General features: G+C 42.9%; 1 protein-coding gene across 1 annotated transcript in view; it reads left to right on the forward strand.

The window, feature by feature from the left end:
* Window positions 1-22,885, forward strand: part of SLC12A8 (solute carrier family 12, member 8) — a 238,333-nt gene that overhangs the window by 139,940 nt on the left and 75,508 nt on the right. Inside the window, exon 7 of the mRNA XM_006884300.1 lies at window positions 22,646-22,733. Within this exon, the coding sequence (XP_006884362.1) occupies window positions 22,646-22,733 (88 nt within the window). The remainder of the gene's footprint in view (window positions 1-22,645; window positions 22,734-22,885) is intronic.

Genomic DNA, 22,885 nt, shown 5'->3' on the forward strand with positions numbered 1-22,885 from the left:
AATCGGGATGGGTGTGTCAGAGGCAATGCGATTGGCACAGGATAGAACACGGTTTAGGGCTGTTGTACATAGGATCACTATGAATCGCAAATGACTCGATGGCACATAACAACAACAACAACAACTATAAAAAGAGGGAGCTCTGGTGGCCCAGTGGGTAAGGAGTTGTGCTGCCAACTTAAAGGCAGTTGGTTCAAATCTGCCAGCTGCTCCCTGGGAGAAGGATGGACAATCTCTTCCTGTATGATTTATAACCTCTAACAACTCACTACAGAGTCAGCTCGGAGTAATTTCTGACTTGATAGGACTGTGAATGAGAGAATGGAAAGGGTATGTAAGATGCTAGAGGTCTTAGAGACAGTGTGGAAAGTTATCAGGCAATATTATTAACCACATGCAAGCAAGATCCTGCTGAAGATTATCCAAAAATGCCTGGAACAAGTTCATCAACAGAGAACTACCGCAAGTGCAGGCTGGATTTATAAGAGGCCATGGTACTAGGGATATCATTGCCAATGCCAGGTGGATCTTGACTGACAAAATTTCACATATCACACATCTGACAAAGGACTTGTAGCCAGAAAATAAACAAACAGATAGATAAGTAAATAAGGACATAAATTCAAATATGAGGAAACTAACATTAAAAATGAGTAAAATATTTTCTTTACAATAGCTATGCAGATGGCGCTAAACACATGAAATGATACTCAACATCATCAGCTATTAAAGACAAAAACCATACTTACTGCCACCAAGTCAATTCCAACTCAAGAAGACCCTCCATTGGGTCCCTGAGGCTGTGATATCAATGGGAGCAGATCATCTCATCTTTCTCTCATGTAGCAATTGATGGATTCAAACTATCAAACTTTTGGTTAGCGACTCAACATTTACCTCGGCATCAGAGTCCTCACTAGCCATGGTTGTTTTTAAGTGAATACAACTCAAAGCGACCCTAGGAACAAAAGACCTGAACCCTGTTCTATAATTATAATTTTTCTATGTTCATAGAGTTTCCAGAGGCATGTGGTTTAGGAAGTGGAATACCACTCCAGTTTCCGAACGTGAATCAATCTGGGAGCTCCACAAACACTGCCCATGATGGGTAACCATCACGGCAATTGACACACCTAAGGCAAAGCGTTCAGCATTATAGCATCCCCAAGTTACTTCAGTACAGCAAATAGGCAGACCAATACTGTACTATTTAGAAGAATGTTCATCCCCAAATCAATTAACACGAAGTCCTCCCTCCTTTTAAATAAAAGGCAGGCCCACCAGGTTCTGGTTGACTGTAAATCAAGAGGCTTCAATGCATAGCTCATTGTTAGCTAAATCTGACATATCTAATCAGCTGACGCCTGACTGTGGATGAAAAAAACCAAACTAACATTCCATACTTGACCCTCATCGAGACACAAGAAACCATCTTCCAGAATCCAACCGCTTCACATGAGCCTCCTGTCAAGTACAACTCATAGTGACCCTATGAAAACAGATCTGAGCCCTGTCCTTTCCTGAGCCATCAGGAAAATGAAAACTCTTACAGTGAATATTGTTGTTGTTGGGTACCATCAAGTCAGAACTGACCCATAGCTGACCCTCCAACGAGTTTTCAGAGGAAGTTAATCACATGAGAGGAGATTGCCTAGCCTTCTCCTGTGGAACAGCTGGTGGATTTGAAACATTTGCCTTCAGGGTTACAACACAGATTATTACCATGAGGCTTGTTGTTGTTATTGTTATATGCCATCAAGTCCCCTGCGACTCATAGTGACCCTATGTATAGCAGCTCTGAACCCTGCCCTGTCCTGAGCCAGTCTTACTGATTCCAACACACCACCTCCCTTTGCCCCAGTTACTGTATCAATCCATCTCATCTGGGGTCTTCCTCTTCTGTGCTGTCCCTCCCTTTACCCTTCTGAGTATGATGTCTTTCTCCAGGGACTAGTCTATCCTGGCCATGTGCCCAAAATAAAAGACAGAGTTTCACAATCCTAGCCTCCAAGGAGAAACTTGATTTCACCCTCTCCAAGACAGACCTATTTGTTTTCTTGGCAGTCCATGGTATGTTCAAGACTCTTCTCCAGCACCACAATTCAAAGGCATCAATTCTTCTTCTGTTATCCTTACTCATTGTCCAGATCTCTGATGCATAGCAAGTAATTGAGAAGAGCATGACTTGGATCAGGTACACTATAGTCTCTAGACTGACATCATTGCTTGGCAGTACTCGGGAGAGGTCCCTGACAGCAGATTTTCCAAGAGCAATTAGTCTTTTAATTTCCTGACTGCTGGTGCTAAGAGTGTTGATTGTGGAGCCAAGCAAGCTGTAATTGTTAACAACCTCAATGTCTTCTCCATCTATCATGGTGCTACCCATTGGCCCAGTGGTGTGAATCTTTGTTTTCTTGATATTGAGCTTCAATCTATACTGAAGACTACATAATCCCATGGGAGGAAATTGTCCATCCTTCTCCCATGGAGCAGCTGGTGGATTCGAACTGCATGCCTTTGGGATTGGAGCACAGCTTCTTGCCACTAGGCCATTAGAACTCCCAATAGGAAAAGGTAAACCAATTTATAAAATTTCCAAAGCTATAAATCTTTATGGAAACATGTTGCGACATATTTCTCCTGTGGAACAACTGGTAGGCTCCACCACTGATCTTTTGGTTCGGAGTCAAACCTTACCACCAGAACATAGCTTTACAAAGTCTAAATTGAAAGAGAGTGATTATAGATAATCTCACCACCAGCAAAGAAATAGCAAGAGAATGTAGTGTGTCCTTTGGAGCCAGAGATTCTTGTGCCAAACAGACCAGGATCAGTGGGAGCAGCCACCACAGCAGCCACAGCAGAGAATCAGACACCTGACTTGAGATGGAGCAGAGCTCAGGACTGCTACCCTACAAGGAACCAGAGCCAAGGGCCTTTGCCCAACCCATGGGATGTTCAGTGTGCTTCTCCAGCACCATATCATAGGCATCAAGGAGTCTTCTGTCATCCTTCAGTCCAGCTCTCAGATGCATAGCAAATGATTGAAAAGACCATGACCTGAATCAGGCGAACTTTAGTCTCAGGCTGATAGCATTGCTCTTCGGTATTTTAGAGAGATGCCTAATGCAGTATGTTCTTGATCTCCTGACTGCTGGTACCAACCAAGGGTGCTGATTGATGATCCCAGCAAGATGAAATCACTGACGACATCAGTCCTTTCTCCATCGATCATGTTGCTCTTGGACTAGTGATGATGATTTTTGTTTTCATGATGTTGAGATGTAATCTGAGCCTATTCGATGTATTTACATTTTTAATGTGTCTCTTGATTGCAGAGACCAAGGGTACTTATTGTGGATTCAAGTAAAATGAAGTAATTAAAAAGAGAGAGAGAGAGACTGATTATATCAAGTGTTGGCAAGAAAGATGTAGAGAAATAGGGAAACTGGTACACTCATACCTTGTTGTAGGCAAATAATACCATTTCTTGGAAAATAGTTTATTATTTACTAAAGAGAAACAGAAGCAGTTCAGAGCACTCTAATCTATAATAGACTCAAACTGAAAATATGTCAAAGGCTCATCCATAGATGAATGGATAAACCAACTCGTATAGCCTTATAATAGAAACCTGAGTCAGTAATTTTAAAAAAAATAGTACGTGCAAAGATTCAGATGGATCTCAAGATAATGACACCGAGTGAAAGAAGTTAGATAAAAAAGAGTACCATAAAAAAATAAAATGCCAGAAAATGCAAAGTGTAGTGACAGAAAGCAGATCAGAAGTTACCCAAGAACAGGAGGTGAGGAGAGCCAGAGGCAAAGGGATGGGAAGACATATTGGAGCCCGATACATCTATTCCTTATCCTGATTATAGTGATTGTTTTAGAGGCCAACTTTTACTAAGGTTTTTTTTCCCATTATTACACTTCAGCTGCCTCCAATTGTATGTCAGCTATACCTCAGTTAAGATTTAAAATTAAAAGAAAAATTAACACTTTCGAGGGGAGGAAAGATGTATATTGCATTGAAACAGATGAGGGAGAGATCTGTTTAAAAGGGATATATGAGTGGGTATTCTTGTCATTACAGAAGTCCAGAGTAAGGGCTGCATAATGGAGTGAACCTAGGGGGAGGGATTGCATAACAATGAGAGAGTTTTTCTTTTTCTTTTCAAGTAGAAGAGTGATTTGCAAGGAGGGGTGAAAGAGTGATTTGCGGGGAGGGAGAAAAGTACAACAAGGAATGGCTGGAAATCCCAAGTCTCTGTAAACTTTCATTAAAATTAATAAAGAATTAAACAAATTAACACTTTTACTCAACTTTCCTCATCTCGCTGCTTCTAGCAACTTTAAGTTGTCTCTCTCGGAGGTAAGAGCTTTGTGTGTACTCCTGTCTCCGTTTTCTAATTACTGCTTAACTCTTTGACTGTCTAGCAATCCAAGTCTGTCACTCCAGTGAAATGAGACTTTCCAAAAATCATCAGTGACTTCCTGGCCACTAAGTTCAAGGAATGTTTTTCATTTCTCCGTTTGTTTCCCTCCCAGCATTCCTTGAGTCTCTCCTTTTCTCTCGACTTTGTGAAGGAACAGTCTCCTTGTCCCCCTCCTGCCCCTCCGGCCTGCCTTTCCAGGTGCATCTTCTTCTGCCTGACCTTTAGATGTTGTGATGCACTCTTTAAAGAACTATCCAAACAGGACCAAAGTGACAACAGTAACTCACAAGCTTAAGAGGAACCTTCAAAGGCAGTGAGCTTGTTAACAGGGAAGAAACAACTGAGCAAAGGAGAGCTGGAATAGTTGCACAGCTCGGAGAATCCCATCATTGCCACTGAATTGCTCGTGTAAAAGCGGCTCATTTTCCTAGCTGTTTCTCTGTGTATGGTCTCAACAAAACAAAATGTTAAAAGTGTTAAGGTACTTTAACTTATTCCTAGACCCTTTCCTCTTCTTACTCTATTTTACTCGAAATCTTAGCCATGTCGCCAAAAAAATCTAATGCCTCCAAACTTCTATCTCTAACCCAGACTTCTCCCCTGAGCTCATGTCACAGGCTCAACCATATGCCTGAAATATTCTCTTGAGTGTCTCAGTGCCATCCTAGACCCATGGTGCTCATAACCAGAACCCTTCTACTCATCCTCCAACTCACTCTTCTCCTATACTCAGTAAATGGCACATCCATACAGCCAATTGCTCTACCAGTAATAGCCAACCATGACCCATCTCTTACCAGTGCCCTCTAAGTCCTGACAGTTTTACTTCCTCAGTATCATTTGATTCTACCTTCCTGTATCTCTCTCACATCTCCCACACTGGCCCATGCTCTGCATCTCACTTGGGTTTCTGCAGTGGCCTCCTAGCAGACTCTATCTGAGGGCTTTCCACGAGAACAGCCTGGAGCCAGGGTGTAGGTAGCAACAGGAGAAACCTTGATCCAAAGACTTGTGCATGTTAGAAACAGTCTTTCATTTTTATTTTCTTTAAAACAAGCAAACATGTTTATTTCCTTTAAATCAAACTCCATTTTTTTTCTCTAAGTCTACATTCTACTTGTTGTGTACTATAGAATCAGAACTTTCAGAGGCATCAAATCTCATGGGAGTTGATTGCCCATCTTTCTTTCGTAGGTGCTTTGAATTGTGTACCTTTGTGTTGGCAGCACAATCTAACTTTAGTCATTCTCGATGCTTCTGTCTGGTGCTGCCATGCTGATGCGCCAGCACCAGGGCCTCACAGAAAACCAAGGCCTGCTGGGAGAGCCCTAAGTGTCTTGTCATCTGTCCACAGAACCAAGTTCTCCATTAATCTATCTACTGTCTGTGTCCTTTCAGGGTTGTAATCTCTGCTGCCTCTGAGCTAACTTTGAAAACTCGAAGTCTCTTCAAAGCCTAGGGAATCTAAGCACCTGTGAGACCACATTTTATGGAACTTTATGGGGGCCCACAGTGATTCTAGGGAATGGAGTCCAGATCCCCATTGTTTCTGAACCATGAGCTGCTCTTTGTCTGCCCCTAACTTCAAGGCGATCTTCTGGCGGGACAGTCCTACCTAGAGCCAGCTTCTTGGGCCTGTGATATCTGTAGTAACACAGTTCTCAGGAGGATCCCTTGTTTGGTTTTGTTTTTTTAATTTTTTATTATTATTGTGTGTGTGTGTGTGTGTGTGTGTGTGTGTGTGTGTGTGTGCCATCAAATTGGATCTGACTGGTAGAGGAGAATATTGTCCCTCCTTCTCCAGCAGAGCATCTGGTGGATTTGAACTGCTCACCTCTGGGATTGCAGTGCAGCATCTTGCCACTAGGCCACCAGAGCTTGCCCCTTGTTTCGTTTAATGCTCTTCTATTACTGACTTAGGAATTTTGGTGGCCTAGTTGTAAGAAGATACACTGTCAACCAAAAGGCAAACAGTTCAAATCCACCAGCTGCTCTTTGGGAAAAAGACAGGCAGTTTTTTCCTGTGCAATTTATAGCCTCTGAGAACCCACTGGAGGGTCAACTATGAGTAGATTCTGACTCGGCAGTACACAACAACAACCACAACAATTAATGACTTATAAATGATAATAAATTTTTTACCTAGGAGCCTCACATTTTCATTTTATTCTTGGTCCACGATTTGTGTAGCAGATTTTGCTCTGGCCTTTCCCATGCTTTGCCCACTCACTTTTGCCCCCACATTTTAATTTTCCCAAGCCTCTAACATCTCTTGAAGAACGTTTGAAAAATAGAAGTCACAATCATGTCTAGGCAAATTTTGTTTCCTTTCCTGCTGTGGGTCTCTCTGAGGCAATAAAATATAGGTCAACACCCTCTTGACTGGATGGTAAAGGAAGAGGAGAAATAGAGGGAATAAATAGTATGTTAACATCTGAAAATACTTCCGCTCCCCCCCCCACCCCATGCAGAAACTGAGCACACACTCAGGCGGTTCATATCTGAGGGTTTACGTGGGCCAAGCAGTGGGCTTCATTGGCTGCATAGCACAGACATTACATATGACGCAAGGGCTGTGGGCCTCTGTGGCTCTAGCACTCCAGAGAGAGAGGTTCCTCCCAGGCACCCCAGATTGTCTCACTGCTGCTTCTCCTCCACGCTGCTGCACAGCTTTTCTCCTTTGCTGCTGTATTGAGGAAGCTGACACCTGGCCCAAGTAGGGGCAGGCAGGTCCATGACACCCCTCAGTGTATTGGATCCACCAGAAGGAAGTTCTACAGGGTCTTGGTGCAGACACAGGAGGCGAGTAGTGAGCCCGCCTGAGTCCCTCTCCCTCCAGGCAGGAATTAGCAGTAGCCTGAGGCTTGGAGTCCAAGATCAGAGTCAAGCTGGATTGACATTTGAGATCAGCTAGTCTATCAACTCAGGAGAGCTCTGGTGGCCTAGTGGCAAGGAGCTGAATCCACCAGCTGCTCTGTGGGAGAAAAATGGGCACTCTCCTCCCTACCTCTGAAAATATGCTGGAGGGTCAGCTACGAGTCCGTTCCGAGTTGATGGTACACAGCAATTCAATGTTTTGTTTGTTTCTATGCATATTTCTTTTTTATAAACATATAAAAATTCTCATTCACTGGAAACTTTGATATGCCTCCCAGGACCAGACAGAGCATCTTCTTTCTTCTTTTAAGAATGACTGCGCCTAAGAATATGTGCTAAGCTTTATAGTCTTGCGTCTTACATTATGCAAATATCATTTTGTAATGTTGTAAGTAAAAACAGTAGTTTGAGTCCACTTTGTCTAACTACATATGCCTCACTATCTAACTCTCACTGATAAGCATTCTCGAAGGACATGCCTCGCTGCTTCCCAGTTCCAATGAGGCTTGGTCCGATCCTTTATTTAACCCAGCAGAGACCCAGAGGAGTTTGGGACAGACTTGCTAAGAACCAAACAGCTAATTAACGGTCAGGGTTGGGCATCATCCTGCCGGGAGGCTTGCCTGACCCTGGTTCTTTTTGTTAACCAGGAACTCAGATGTAAGCACCGTACATAGGATGCGTGACTCAGATTACTTGAGTCTCCCCGGGCAGATGTTGGGCTAAATGATGAAATGCATGGATGATTGGCAGTTCCCATGGTGACGGATTTGCCAAGGATTAGCTCGGAGTGAGTCATGACTGGGGCTCCCTCCAGCGCCACCCTCTTCTGGAACATGAGAAGCTCTGGGCTGTGAAGAGGGGACAGGAGTTTTGAAGAACAAACACGGCTGGCCCCCTGCCTACCCTGCAACCTCCGGTTGGAGAAATACTATTTCAATTACTTCAGATATTTTATCCGTAGGGCAGGGGACTTCCTGGGAAGAGCAGCTAAAGATTAGGTTTCGGTGGCTCCTCTGGATTGGTCAGATATGCCCTTCTCCCCACGCTCCTCCGTCACACTCTGTGGTGGTGGTTGGCGTGTTTAAGCCAGGGCCTTGCTACGCGCTCTGCATTTGTTTTGTTTCTTGAAGCGCCTTTCCTCTCTAAGCCACCACACTTTGCCTTGAAAAACAAATGTCTCGATCTCTGGGATTGTCACATGCACACATACACACACCACCTCTCCTCAGATCCTGGACCACAGCACAGGGAAGAACTAAGAAATGGAAATTCACAGAGAGTAATACCAGCCCTGTGAAGTCATGTAACCCTTGTCCCCACATCTCAGACTTTTACTGGAAAGGACTGGCCGCTGCCATTGGCCAGTCAGCACTTATGGGTCTGTGGTTGGCCACACCCAGCAGGCAGCATGCAATCTGCTGGGGAAATAAACAGCCTTTTCCCAGAGCATCCTAGGACACCTTTGTATCAGTGACCTACTTTGACCTCTTCAGACCTGATGCCCTCTTACTGCTCAGATGCACCTTGTGAAGGTCTGGGGTGGCTGTGGATTAGTTGGTGGTTTCCTGATGACCCTTCCCCATCACTAGATGCCTTGAGGTACATCAGACCTCCTATGACTTCTTGGAACCAGCGCTGCTGTGCCAGGCTTCAGCCTACCTCTTCCGTTCTTCCCCTGCCTGAGCCAGACATGACACTGGGTTCCTCTCAAGGTGTGTGTTTTGTGCATGCAAAGGTGAAGACCTGCTGGGCAGGAATTTGAGAGGTTTGAGGAAGGAAAGCCTTAGGTTGAGGTTACTCTTTTTTGTTTTTATGGACTTGTGGACAGCAACTCAACTCAGCATATTGCTGTTAAGTCAACCGACTCGTAGATGATCCTCCAGAAGGTTTTTAGAGGTTGTAAGTGGTCTGGAAGGAGATTACTCATCTTCATCTAAGGAGGATGGTGGGTTTAAAACTCCTGCCTTTGGGCTGGCTGTGCAACTTTACCTATGAGGCCTTTCCACTAGAGCTCTTTGTACAGAAACAGGGAGAAAGAAAGATGCCAGCAAAACCCACATAGCTCTGGTGTTTGGATGGTCATTTGACGATTGTCTTTTTCCACAGAAAAAAATAATTTGAGCGTCCTCAGCTATATTATGGGAAGGTCTGTCCCAAACTCCTGTGGTGACAATATGCAGACCATATGATCATCTTGAGATGGGGGGTGGGGGTGGAGGCTGTGCTTTTGGATAAAGCAATTAACTGCTTCCTGGAACTGACAGTTGAAGCCCACAAAGAGGAGAAAATGCCTCTCGTGAAGGAAGTACCTGTGGGTGTAATGCTGATTATAACTGATAAGTTCTGACTCCTAAGGGAGGTGACCCCAAATTAATCCTGTAACTGTTCCATTTTAGAAAGAGAAATCTAAGAAAAGCAGGGGAGTTAGAAAGAAATGGTGGGTAATATGAACTAGTAGAAAGGTTATTGACTTAAATATCAGGAAACTTCAATGTTAGTTGGGTTCTCCAATTAATTAATTAGCCTGAAAAGTTGAGCAAAATCACTTCCCATCTTTGAGCTCTGTTACCTCAATCTGTAAAATAAGAGATTGGGAGGTTTGAGATAAAAATGGTTGATCTCCAGGACAGCTTTCAAAATAATTGATTTTAACTCTCTATTATATATACGCATGGTGGACAGTGTTTGGTGGAGCTCCTCAATTAAAATAAGCTTGGAGGCAGGAGTGGCATCTACTTCTGAAATAGCTTGCCTCTGGAAACTATATGACTCTGGAGAAACAATGAAAGTTATACAAGTGTTCAGGTCTTTCATTCATAGGGTCACTATGGGTCGACTATGACTAGACAGCACTTAACAAAAACAACAACATAGAGAGAGCTCTGTTGGCCTAGTGGATAGAAAGTTATACTATCAAGCCAAAGGTGGGTGATTTTAATCTGCTGCCCTCAGGCCTGGTTTTAATTGTTTTTGGTCAAACATTCTTCTAAGTGGTATAGACCTGGTCTGTCCATTTGCTGTACGGAGGTAAGTCCTGGGTTGTTGTGATGCAAAACACTGTGACACTGATGTGTCAAATGTGATAATGGTTACCTATGGTGGACAGAGTTTGGTAGAGGTTCCTGATTAAAACAAGCTTGGAAGCAGGAGTGGTATCCACTTCTGAAATAGCTAGCCTCCAGAAACTCTATGAACATGGAGAAACAATGAAAGTTATACAAGTGTTGAGGTCTTTCTTTCATATGGTCTCTATGAGTCCCCTGTGACTCAATGGCACTTAACAACAACAACAACATTATAAACAATTTGCTTGGCTCCATAATCAATGCTCTTCATACCAAGCCAGGAAATAAAAAAACAAATTGCATTGGGAAAGTCTGCTTTCAGGGACATCTCCAGAGTGTTGAAGAGCAACAATATCAGTCTGGAGATTAAGGTGCACCTGATATAGGCCATGGTCTTTGCAATCACTTGCTATGTGTCAGAGATCAGGACAATGACTAGGGATGATAGAAGAATTGATGCCTTTGAGCTGTGTTGCTGGAGAAGAGTACTGACTATACCATGGACTGCTAGGAGAACAAATAGTTCATCCTGGAGAGGGTTAAACCAGGCTGTTCCTTGGAGGCAAAGACTCTAAGGATTCATCTGACATACTTTGGGCATGTTTCCAGGAGAGAGCAGTCCTTGGAGACCATCATGCTTGGGAGGGTGGAGGGACAGCTCGAGAAAAGAAGACTCTCAATGAGATGGATTGACTCAGTGACTGGGGTAATGGGGGTAAGTATGTCAGAGATAATAAGACTGGCACAGGATAGAGCAGGGTTTAGGGCTGTTGTAGAAGGGGTTGCTCTGAGTCGCAGCTGACTTGATTTCACATAGCAACAATAAGAACACAATTATAAACAATGTCAGGAATCCTGCCAAGAAAGGTTTAATGACAATGATAAAGTGAATCTTTGCTTGGTGTTTCTCAAAATGAGTTCCTTGAAACTCTAAAGACTGGTTCATTTTCTTAAAATCAGTATTTAATTGCCAAATATGTTTGGGGAAACACATACTCATCTTCTTAGCTCTGGACAATGAATATTATTAGCACATTAAAGGCACTTGTGCTGTTGGAGAGGAGACCTGGTACCACAGTGGTTAAGTACAAGGCTACTAATGAAAAGGTTGGCAGTTCAAACCTACCAGCCACTCTGTAGGGGAAAAATGAAGCATTCTGCTCTTGTAAAAAGAGTTAAACTCAAGAAAGCCCAGGCAGCAGTTCTCTGTCCTAGAGGTTCCCTGTGAGTCAAAGTAAGTTGATGGCAGTAGTTTTGGTTTTGGTTGGTCCTATTATGGAAGCTCATTACATAACTCAGATGGGATAATGCATAGAACCTGCCCTCATGTTGATACAGAAGGGATTAAAAATTTTTTTTTGGTAAGGCAATTAACTGCTTCCTGGAACTGGTGATTTTATTTCCAACAGGGGAAAACATCTCTCATTTTGTTTTATCAAGGCTTCACCTAACTTTATTATTTTTTTAATTTTTATTTTATATTGGATTGCATACAAAATTTGTATACATTCTGTTTTGTTTATATGCATTGTGTTAAACATACTTCTCTATTCACATTATTTCATATGATTGTTCCTAGATATTGTGTTTTATAAAATTAATCACCATTGATCCATACCCATACTGCGCAGTACTGAGGAGCAATGATTTTGAAAAATACTATATAAGATGGGAGAGGCTGGAAAGCACTATGCTGAGTGAACTAACTGAGTCTCATAAGGACAAATACTACATAAGACCATTATTGTAAAAATAAGATATCTAGTAAAATGTATACAAAAGTCCAAAGGGGGAAGAGAAAGGAGGAGGGGGAATGAGTGGGTAAGGGAGATATCTCAAGGTCGCAGAGTTTGGTGGGCAGAGAGAGATATGAAGGAATTAGGAAACATCCAGTGGGGATCTGAAAAACTTCTTTTTTTAAGCGATGCAGCTCTGGTGGCCTAGTGGTAAGGAACTGTGCTGCCATCCCAAAGGCACACAGTTCAAATCCAACAGCTGCTCTCTGCAGGAGCAAGATGGGCAATTTCTTCCTGTGTGACTAATTGCCTTTGAAAACCTGCTGGAGGGTCAGCTATGAGATGGTTCTGACTTGACAGTACTCAGTAACAACAACATGGAAGTGTAAAATACTGTAATATATATTTCTAAATAACTAGACAGTAATGCTTTGGGCGACAGTATCAGGACGACGGCACTGACTTGATGGCCAGTGCCCACATTGACAGTAATATGTTTCAATTGCTCCAGAAGCAGAAAGAAAGTATATGAGAGGGATGGCTAGAACACTTGACAAGCATGAGTAGGAAAAAATTCTAAATCGGAATAATTTTTTCTAGATTTCACTGACAAGCAAGACCTTTATAATTCTCTGGAACAAATTCATCTGCCTAAGAATTGTGCAGAAATGCAAGAGTTAAATTCTGGCAATGGTAGTGACAATGCACAGCCAATTTTACCAAATGTCTACTTGGCCAGCAGAACCACAGACCACTGCTTTTCTCTCAAGGGCTTTGATGAGCACAGTGGTGACAAGCGACGGAGGTCAGGCTCTTCCCTCACCCCATAGCCTTGGGTCCCCTTTATAGCCAGAATAATTCCAGATTCTTCTGCTTTTAAGAGGACAAACAAATATATTTTGGAGGAAATGCAGTAAGTAGAATGTTGCTCAGAGGGAAGGATGGTAAATCTTTTTCTCACATATTTTGAGCACATTGTTAGGAGTGGTCAGTCCTTGGATTAGGACATCATGTTTGGAAATATTGAGGGCAGTGAATAACAGAGGGGAATAGCCTCATTGAGTCAGATTGACACCATGACTCACAATAGCTTCTAGCTGTGGCAGAGATGATGAGGATGGCACAGGATAGGGCAGAGCTCAGATCTGTTGTTTACAGAGTTTCTGTGAGTCATAGTTGACTTGATGGCACCTAACAACAACAACTGCTCCCACCGGCACACCTGGACCCCCCACAACCAGAATCACTCACGAGACTTCCCAGCTGATGTTACAAGTTCCATTTGTCTGCTTGTCTCTGGTACTTTGTGTCTGTGATACTTCTGTCCACCTTCTGGTTTCCGATTTTATCTCAAAAGCTTCTTGTCAGATCAGGTCTTCTCGTTCCCTTGACCATGATCCTTGCATATTATTGCAGGCCAGTTAATAAACCCTTACTATTTACCCAGCTCATTGATGCTATGTGGCAGAAGAAAAGCGGTGTTGGTTGTAAATATAGGACTAGTCTGGAAGTGAGAAGCAATCAGGATTAGGCAGACAGTTACCCTTATGGAAGGTTACTCTGGTGGTGTAGTTGGTAGGGAGTTGTGCTGCAAAAGCCCAGGTGGTTCGAATCCACCAGTTCCTCCTTGGGAAAAAGATGGACAATTTCTCAGCTCTGAGTCCGTTCTGACTCCATGATAATGATAATGAATTTGAGTGCTGAGTGTTTTCCTACAAAGAAAGGAGTTCTTGTGGCATAATCTGTAGGATGTTGTGGTGCTAACCAAACAGTGGTGTGTCTCCAGTGGTATCCACCGGTGGTTCTGTGGAAGAAAAATGGGTACTCTTATCCTGTCAAGATTTACAGTCTCAGAAACCTGCTAAGAGAGTTGCTGGGTTGGAGGAACCAAGTTGACAACAGTGAGGGTGCAGGGGGAGGGGGATGTTTCCCATATAGAAGAATATAGAGCAGTGAGTTCTCGTGTATCTTCCCTTGTTACGTTTTTATAAAGGGTCTGAAGGAAAGTGTCTCAGACAACATGGAAGTCTGTTCCAGGTCCACTAGCGGTCACTGTCAAGTCCACTGTGCTCCGAGGCTCTCAGTGACCGATTTTTCAGCTATATATCGCCAGACCTTTCTCCTGGTGTGCCTCTGTGTGGACGTGCACTTCCAACCTCTTGTTTGCTGGCTGAGTACTAACTGCATCTCAAAAGGACCATCTGGTTCCTGTTGGGTTGACTACATTTCATGGCGACCCCATGTGTGTCAAGGACAATAAAACCAAAGCCAAAACCCTGTGGTTGTGTTGATTCCGATTCACCGTGATCCTACAGACAGAGAGGAGCGGCTTCAACGGGATTCCAAGAACTGTAAATCTACAGGAGGATGCCTCATCTTCCTCATGTGTCGTGGCTGGTGTGGTCAAACCGCTGACTGTTAAGTTGTTGGTGTATGTTGTGTGTCATAGGGTCGGAACAGACCTGTACAGTCAGAACAGACCCGTAGCTGACTCTCCAGGAGGTTTTCAATGGCAGTTAATAGCCCAGGAGGAGATTTTCATGCTTTTACTGTGGAGTAGGTGGTGGATTCGAACTCCGTGTCTTTGGAATTGCAGGGAAGCACTAGGCCACCAGAGCTCCCTAAATATATTTCATATATGACCTTTCTGGTAGCAGGGCAATTCTTAACCCATAGACTGTCCAAAAAAACCAAATCTGCAGCCTCAGTCCATAGCACGTTGAACTACTAACCAGAAAGCAACACAGAGCAGGTGGTCTGGGTCTACCAGCAGCGCTCAGGGAGGAGGCGGAGCCAGCCGCCCTGTGACGTAGGCTCCTGACACCCAATGGCTGGTCTGCTGTGCATCTGAATGGACTTGGTGATAGCGTGAGAGATGATGAAAATATTACTACTTCTCTCCCTTCTTTTTATAGCCTAGTAGTATCTGTTAACTACAGCTTTAGTTTTACATTATTATGGTCGAGTATACTTGTTCTCTGTTTTATAATTATATTTATGTCTTCTTTATTTCTTAGAGGTCCATTATAGTTATGTCTTCTTTATCTGTTAGCAGTCAATCTTAAAGGTAATATATTATGACTGTGTAGTTGTTGTTTAATGAAAAAGCAAAGCAGTAGACTAAACTTCTGTGTCCTTTGCTGTAATTCTAGGGTGTGCCTTGTGCCATTTAGCTTACAAGAGTATGTTCCTAGTATCATGGCCAAATAGATTTAATGTATTAATATAGGAGTCAGTTCTGACTCAATCACAATGAGTGTGTGTGTGTGTGTGTGTGTGTGTGTGTGTGTGTGTGTGTGTGTGTGTGAAGGGATCTCTAGTGGGTCTATAGACACTAGCCATGTGGTTTGAATCCACCAGCTGTGCAGGAGAAGGATAGGCAATCTCCTCCTGTGCATTAACCCATTAACTGCCCCTGAAAACCCACTGGAGGGTCAACTATAGGTCAGTTTCAACTTGACAGTATACAACAACCACAGTGGCCTAGTGGGTGAGAAGTTATGCTGCCAACCCAAAGCCAGGTAGTTTGAATTCACCAGTTGCTTCCTCTCTCGTTTCTTTTCTTTATATGTTTGTTCCCCATGCCATTTATATTTCTATAAATTTATAGATATATAGCTATAGGTATATCAGGGAGCTCTGGTGGCGTAGTGATAAGGAGCTATGCTACCTACCCGTTGGCACATGGTTTGAATCTACCAGCTGCTCTGACAGGGAAGGATGGGCACTCTCTTCCCATGTGATTTACTGCCTCTGAAAACCCTCTGAAGAGTCAGCTATGGGTCAGTTCCAACTCAACGTTACATAGCAACAATAACACCACACACACATATAAAATCATACTGTATTTTAATTTGCTTCATATTTATTGCTGTTTCGTGCCATCAAGATGCCTGCAACTCATAATGACCCTATAATGTAACTTAGGCTTTGATGTTCTTATTCATTTTTTAAAAATTTTCTGGAAGTTGCAAAAGTAATTCATTGTTCTTGTTTCCAAAAAGTGCACTCAGCATATCTTTCAAATCATTCTGTATGTAACCATGCCATCCATTGCTCTGGGCCCATTTCCTATCCAGAGCCATCCCTCCTGAGCCTTCATCTCTCTGCTCTCAGCCCAGCTGGTTTCTTTGCTGCATATACTTTATTCAGCATTTCTCTGCATTCCTGGGTTATTACCACTGTTTCCTATCTCATGGTTTAGATCCTTGTTTTTTCGGAGCACATACTTGTGCATTTTCCTCAGAAGGGGAATGTGGGAGGCATGGCTGCTGAGCCTTTACCACTTAGAATTTACTTTCACAATTAGTAGTCTGGCTAAGGTTATAGTTTCAACACAGTTTTTTCTCAGAATTTTTAAGTCATTGCTTCATTGTTTGCTAATGTCCAGTTTAACTTTTATTCCTTTGTTAGTATTGTATTTATCTTAGAGGGATTTATGTCTCCTGGAACTGAACAATGAATAATTGCATAACGTATTACACAATGCATTTAGATGTGGATACCACCTCCATACCTATTCCTTCTGTTCAGTAGCTAATGAGACATTTCCATCTGAAGATTAGTGTCTTTATCAGTTTGTTGTGTTGTGTACTGTTGAGTCAGAACTGACCTATAGCTGACCCTCCAGTGGGTTTTGACATGTAGTTAATCACACGGGAGTAAATTGACCATCCTTCTCCCACCAAGCAGCTGGTGGGATTTGAACCGCGTGCTTTCAGGATTGCAGCTCAGCTTCTTGCCATTAGGCCACCTTACCTCTTTTTCTAGCTCAGAATCTCCTGTTGGTAGGTGTTAGAACCCCAAAATGTTCCTAATTTTTGCTCAGGTTTCTTGCCCTTTATCTTTCTGTTCTAAATACTGAACAGTGTCATCCAGGTCTTCTATTATATTTCTGATGTCAATGCTCATATTTTTATTTCCCAAATGATCTTTCATATTCTTAGATTATGCTTTTTTTCATAGCCTCTTGTCTTACAGAGACAATATTCTCCTAGGATCCATCTAGAGCTAGGGTTTTCTTAAAATTCTCTTCTGTTTCTTGTTTTATTTCCTTTAAAAAAATCCAGTTCAGGCAGTGCTTTTTTACTTATGCTTTTGTTGTTGCTGGTGGTCCTTGGCTGGCATGGCTGAGCCTCTGCTTAGTGTTTAGGGTGCTTTTCCTCCTTCTGAATGGGAGGATTGACTGCAGCAGTCTTGTGGGCAGACTAGCTCCTGAGGAGGGCTTAATCTGGGGTGCACACATCCACACTAGTGGCTCTGATTTTCCACAGGCAACTTATTCACATCCTTCAGGGAATCACTCCCAGGCTTCCTTTTCCTTTACTTTTACTCCCTATCTTTGTCTCTGTTTTCAGATGTTTAGGGAAACCTTTTATCTACCTAGGGCTCCTCCTTCTGTCATTTTTGCTCTAGATGTTTATTCATTTCCCCTTTATTATCCTTTTAATATAGATGTGGCAGGTTGGGAAACGGAGGACAGAAAATGTGCTTAGTGCATCATTTTAAACAGTAAGCCATTTAAAAAAAGATCATTTTTCTCTTTTAGAAGTGATATATGATTACAGTGGAAAATTGAGAAAATACATATAATTAATATAATTAAAAGTCATCTGTTCTTTCATCACCCAGAAAGAACATTGTCAACATTTCAAAACATTTTCTAATTTCTTTCTCTATGCATCTATCTGTTTTTCACATCAAGGGGAGCGTACCATATGTTCTGTTCTTTTAATATGCCTCTTAAAACAAAGTAATAGCTTATAACTATCTTTCCATGTTACAATCTAACCCCAATAATTTCATTCTATGAGAGACCTGGTATTTATTGAAGAGACTTATCTTCACTTATTAAACCTCTTTTCAGACATTAAATTAGTAGTTGTTTTCAGTGTTATGAGTAAGGCCTAATAAACCTTTTTGGTTCAATAGTATGTCTTTGACTAATTATGTAGGGGAAAAAATACTAGGAGTGAAATTGCTGGGTGAAAACATCCTCTAGCCTGGTAATTCTCTAGCATTCAGAGTTTGTTCTGGGATATATCCATGTCACTGGGGAGCTCTGCACCACTGCAGTGAAGGGGTTTTGAGCATCATTTTTGGAATCAAACACCCCAGGTTTGAATCCTAACTTCACCACTTACAAAATATGTGACCTTGAGTTGTTTTCATTAACTTTTTTAAAAAAATTATATGTTGTTTGCATACAAAATTTGTATACATTATATATCATCCATATACACGGCATTTCACTTATTCCTTCATTCACATCGTGTTTCAAGAGATCTCGTAAGTTGTTGTTGTTATATGCTATCAAGTCACCTTCGGCTGATAGTTACCCTATGTACAATAGCTCTGAAGCCTGTCCTATCCTAAGGCAATCTCTTTGTCCCCGACACACCTACTCTTCATAACTTCAGTTCCTGCATTAATCCATCTCATTCAGGGTCTTCCTCTCCTGTGCTGTCCCTCCACCCTTCCAGGAATGATGTCTTTCTCCAAGGACTGACCCTTCCTGGCAACATATCCAAAGTATGTAAGACAAGCGTCAAAATCCTGGCCTCCAAGGAGGAGCTTGGTTTTACCCTCTTCAGGACAGATATATTTGTTCTCTTGGTAGTCCATGGTGTGCTCAATGTTCAGCTCTTCTCAAGTACCACAACTCAAAGGCATCATTTCTTTTCAGTTATCCTTAATCATCGTCCAGCTCTCTAATGCATACCCAAGGAACTGTGAAGATCATGGCTTGGATCAGGTCGACCTTGGTCTCTAGACTGTCATCATTGTCCAGCTCTCTAATGCATAGCCAAGTAACTGGGAAGATCATGGGTTGGATCAGGTGGACCTTAGTCTCTAGACTGTCATCATTGCTCTTCAACGCTCTGGAGAGGTCACTGACAGATTTTTCCCAATGCAATTAGTCCTTTGATTTCCTGACTACTGGTGCCAAGAGTGTTGATTGTGGAACCAAGCAAGCTGAAACTGTTTAGAAGCTGAATCTCTTCTCCATTTATCATGGTGCTGCCAATTGGCCCAGTAGTGAGAATCTTTGTGTGTTTTTTTTTAATTTTATTATTTGTGTGTGTGTGTGTACCGTCAAATCAGATATGACTGGTACAGGAGGAGATTGCCCCTCCTTCTCCAGCAGAGCATCTGGTGGATTTGAACCATGCGCCTCTGGGATTGCAGTGCAGCTTCTTGCCACTAGGCCACCAGAGCTCCCTAGAATCTTTGTGTTCTTAATGTTGAACTTCAATCCATATAGAACATTGAAGTCCTTTACCTTCTGCACCAAACGCCTCAGGACCTTTTCAGTTTCAGGAAGCAAGGTTGTGTCATCTGCATAACGCAGGTTGTTGATGAGCTTTCTCCAATCCTGATGCCACATTCCTCCTCATAAAGTCCATCCTCCTGAATGATCTGTTCTACATATAGATTGAAAAGGTATAGCAATAGGATGCATCCTTGATGCACACCTTTCCTGCTTTTAAACCATGTAATGCTTCCTTGTTCTGTTCAGATGACTGGTCAGATACTTTGTGTTTTATAAAATTGATCACCATTGATCTATGCTGCTATTACCCCATCTTTTCAGGTCTGCAATGGAACGTTTCTAATTTTTTTTGCTAACCCCCTCTTCATTCACCAACTCTTGTTATTCCTATAGTCTAGTGATGTCCTCCCTTCTCAACCCTCCACTCCTGTTCCTCTCCCCTTCCCTTTTTGGACTTTTATACACATCTTACTGGTTATCTTTCTATTTAGTAAATGGTCTTATGCAGTTATTTGTTCTTATGAGACTGGGTTCACTCAGCATAATGCTCTCTAGTATTTTCCAAGAAATGTGGAGGAGAGCTTCTGGCCATTGGATAGGAAAGAGGTCCATAATTATTCCCATTCCCAAGAAATTCCAATTGGATGTGGAAACTATCAAGCAATATAATTAATATCACATGCAAGCAAAATACTTCTGAAGATCATAAAAAAATGTCTAGAATAGTACATAAAAAGGGAACTGCCAGAAGTTCAAGTGGGATTTAGAAAAGGCTGTGGCACTAGGGATATCATTGCTGATGTCAGGTGGATCCTGGCTGAAAGTAAAGAATACCAGAAGAATGTCTATTTATGCTTTATTGACTATGCAAAGGTATTTGACTGTGTGGATCATGACAAGTTAATGTCTCACATTGAGAACAATGGGAGTCCCAGAACACTTAATTGTGCTTATGTGAAACCTATGCCTAGACCAGGAGGCTGTCATGCGAATAGAACAAGGAAACACCAAATGGTTTAAAATTAGGAAGGGAGGGTGTCAAGGTTGTTTTCTTTCTTAATACCTATTCAGTGCATATGTTGAGCAAATTATTCGAGAAGCTGGATTCTATGCAGAAGAATGTAGCCTCAGGATCAGAAGGAGACCTGCATTACGCAGATGATACAACCCTGCTTGCTGAAAGTGAGGAGAACTTGAAGGACTTGTTGCAGAAGGTCACGGAATATAGCTTTCTATTTGGATTACATCTCAACATCAAGAAAACAAAAATTCTTATCACTGGATTGATAGGCAAGATCATGATGAATGGAGAAAAGACTGAAATTGTCAACAACCTCATCTTAGTTGGATCCATAATCAACACCCTTGGTAGCAGCAGTCAGGAAGTCAGGAGATGGACTGCACTGGGAAAGTCTGAAATTAAGGATCTCTCAAAATTATTGAGGAGTAATGATGTCAGTTTGAGAATTAAGGTGTGCCTGATTCAGGCAGGCCATGGTTTTTCCAAACACTTGCTATATATCTGATCACTGGAGAGTGACAGAAGAAGAATTGATGCCTTTGACCTGTGGTGTTGGACAAGAGCGCTGAACTACCAAAAGAACAAGCAAAATGTCTTGGAATTGGTGCAGCCAGAGTGTTCTTTAGAGGAAAAATGAAAATACTTTTGGCATGTTGCTGGGAGGGGCTATTTCTTGGAGAGGGACACGATGCTTGGAAAAGCAGATGATCAGTGAAGAAGAGGAAGACACTTGACCAGGTGGATTGATAGAGTGCCTGCCGCAACGGGCTCTAGTGTGTCAGGAAGTGTGAGGATGGCACAGGATAGGACAGTGTTCAGATCATTCTCAATTTGACAACACTTAACAACAACAACAACAACAAATGCTCTCTAGCCTCACCCATGTTACATAGCATTTTACAAAATTGTTGCTTCTTAGTGGTGCATAGTATCTCACATGTGAAGCCCTCATCACAGCCTTTGCCAAGGAGTTGAACCAGATTCATAGCTAACCCTCCAGCAGGTTTTCAAAGGCTAGAAATTGCATCAGAGGAGATTGCTTTTCTTTGAAGAGCAATGGGTGGAGTCAAACCACCTACCTTTGAGTTGGCATTCCAACTATGCCACAAGTATGTCATAAATCAGCTCTAGTGTCCTCTTCTAATTGAGTAAAATAATTCCATTTTTTTCTAGAGTAGTAGTTGTGAAGATTCAACAAGATTAAAAAATACACATGAAACACTAAGCCCAGGCCTGATCAGGTTGAAAATGTTCACACCCATTCCTATCCCTAAAGTTACTGAAATCCTCTCTTTTAAATCACACTGCAGATCTGTTCACCCTCTGTGTGAGAGGGTCCATCACACCACATCTTTAGAGCACTCCTGGGCTGGGCCACCAGTGGTGCCTGTAATGCGAGTCTTGTGGGTCAAGGTCATGTGCGTGCAGAGAGGGAGGGAGGCAGCAGTCACCTCCTCAGCACACAGCCCCCCACCCTGCACAGGGTCCATTAGTATCTCGAGCAATTTTTTTCATTAGTACTCTTGGAGAACAGAAGCAACAGTGAAGAGGGTTATATCTGGAATTTATTTAGAGTAACATGACAGCCCAAACTTCCAAAACCAGAGTCATGGCTGTGGAGTTCATGACCCATGGCCACCTTCCACCGGGTCTCGAATGCTGTAAATCTCAGCAGGGGGAGACTGCCCATCTGTCTTCTGAAGCAGCCTTGTGGATTCAACCCACTGGAAGCACACGTGATGTTTTGTTTAACAGCGAAGCCTGTGGTGAGCTCAGTCACCTGGTTCTGACTCTCTGAGGGCTCCTGAAGCCACAAGTGTCATCACAGCACAGTGGCAGAAACAGAAACCCACTGAGCAGAAGGTCTCTCCTGCGTGTCCCTGCAGGGCAAGCAGAGCACAGCTTGTGATGTCGGGAACTCTGTGAGGTTCCAATGTGCCTCTCACACTCATCACTTTGCACTGGTGATAAGACACTTGTGTGGCTGGTAGGACTTCCCTCCTAAGCCTCGCCCAACTCACAGAGGTCCCATTTACGTCTGTGGCCACGTGGCTGACTCCACGGTTGCCAGGGGAGATTGAGAAGCAGCCTGTTTGCAGAGGTACAGATGGGAGGCCTTGACCTGGGCTGGCTTCCAGGAGAGGGCTCCAGAGGAGGGAACAGGCGAGCTCTGGGAAAAGTAATCCCTGAAGGACACAACATCATTCCTCTCTTATCTGGGTGTCTTTCAGGAGTCATGGCCGGCTTCAACATGGGGGGCGACCTCAGGGAGCCTGCTGCCAGCATCCCCCTGGGCTCCCTAGCAGCTGTTGGCATCTCGTAAGTTACTCCAGGACAACCAGGCTTGGAGCTGGTAAGGGAGAGAGAAAACCCCAAGGCAGTGGAGGGGAGTGCCCCTTTTGTTCTGACAGTGCCTGACTGTGACCAAGCTATTTCATATTCCAATCCTCCTTTGAACACTCAACGAGCTG

This window comes from Elephantulus edwardii, unplaced genomic scaffold (assembly GCF_000299155.1).
Source record: "Elephantulus edwardii isolate Elephantulus edwardi_28Jun2011 unplaced genomic scaffold, EleEdw1.0 scaffold00032, whole genome shotgun sequence".
Classification (NCBI taxonomy): Eukaryota; Metazoa; Chordata; class Mammalia; order Macroscelidea; family Macroscelididae; genus Elephantulus; species Elephantulus edwardii.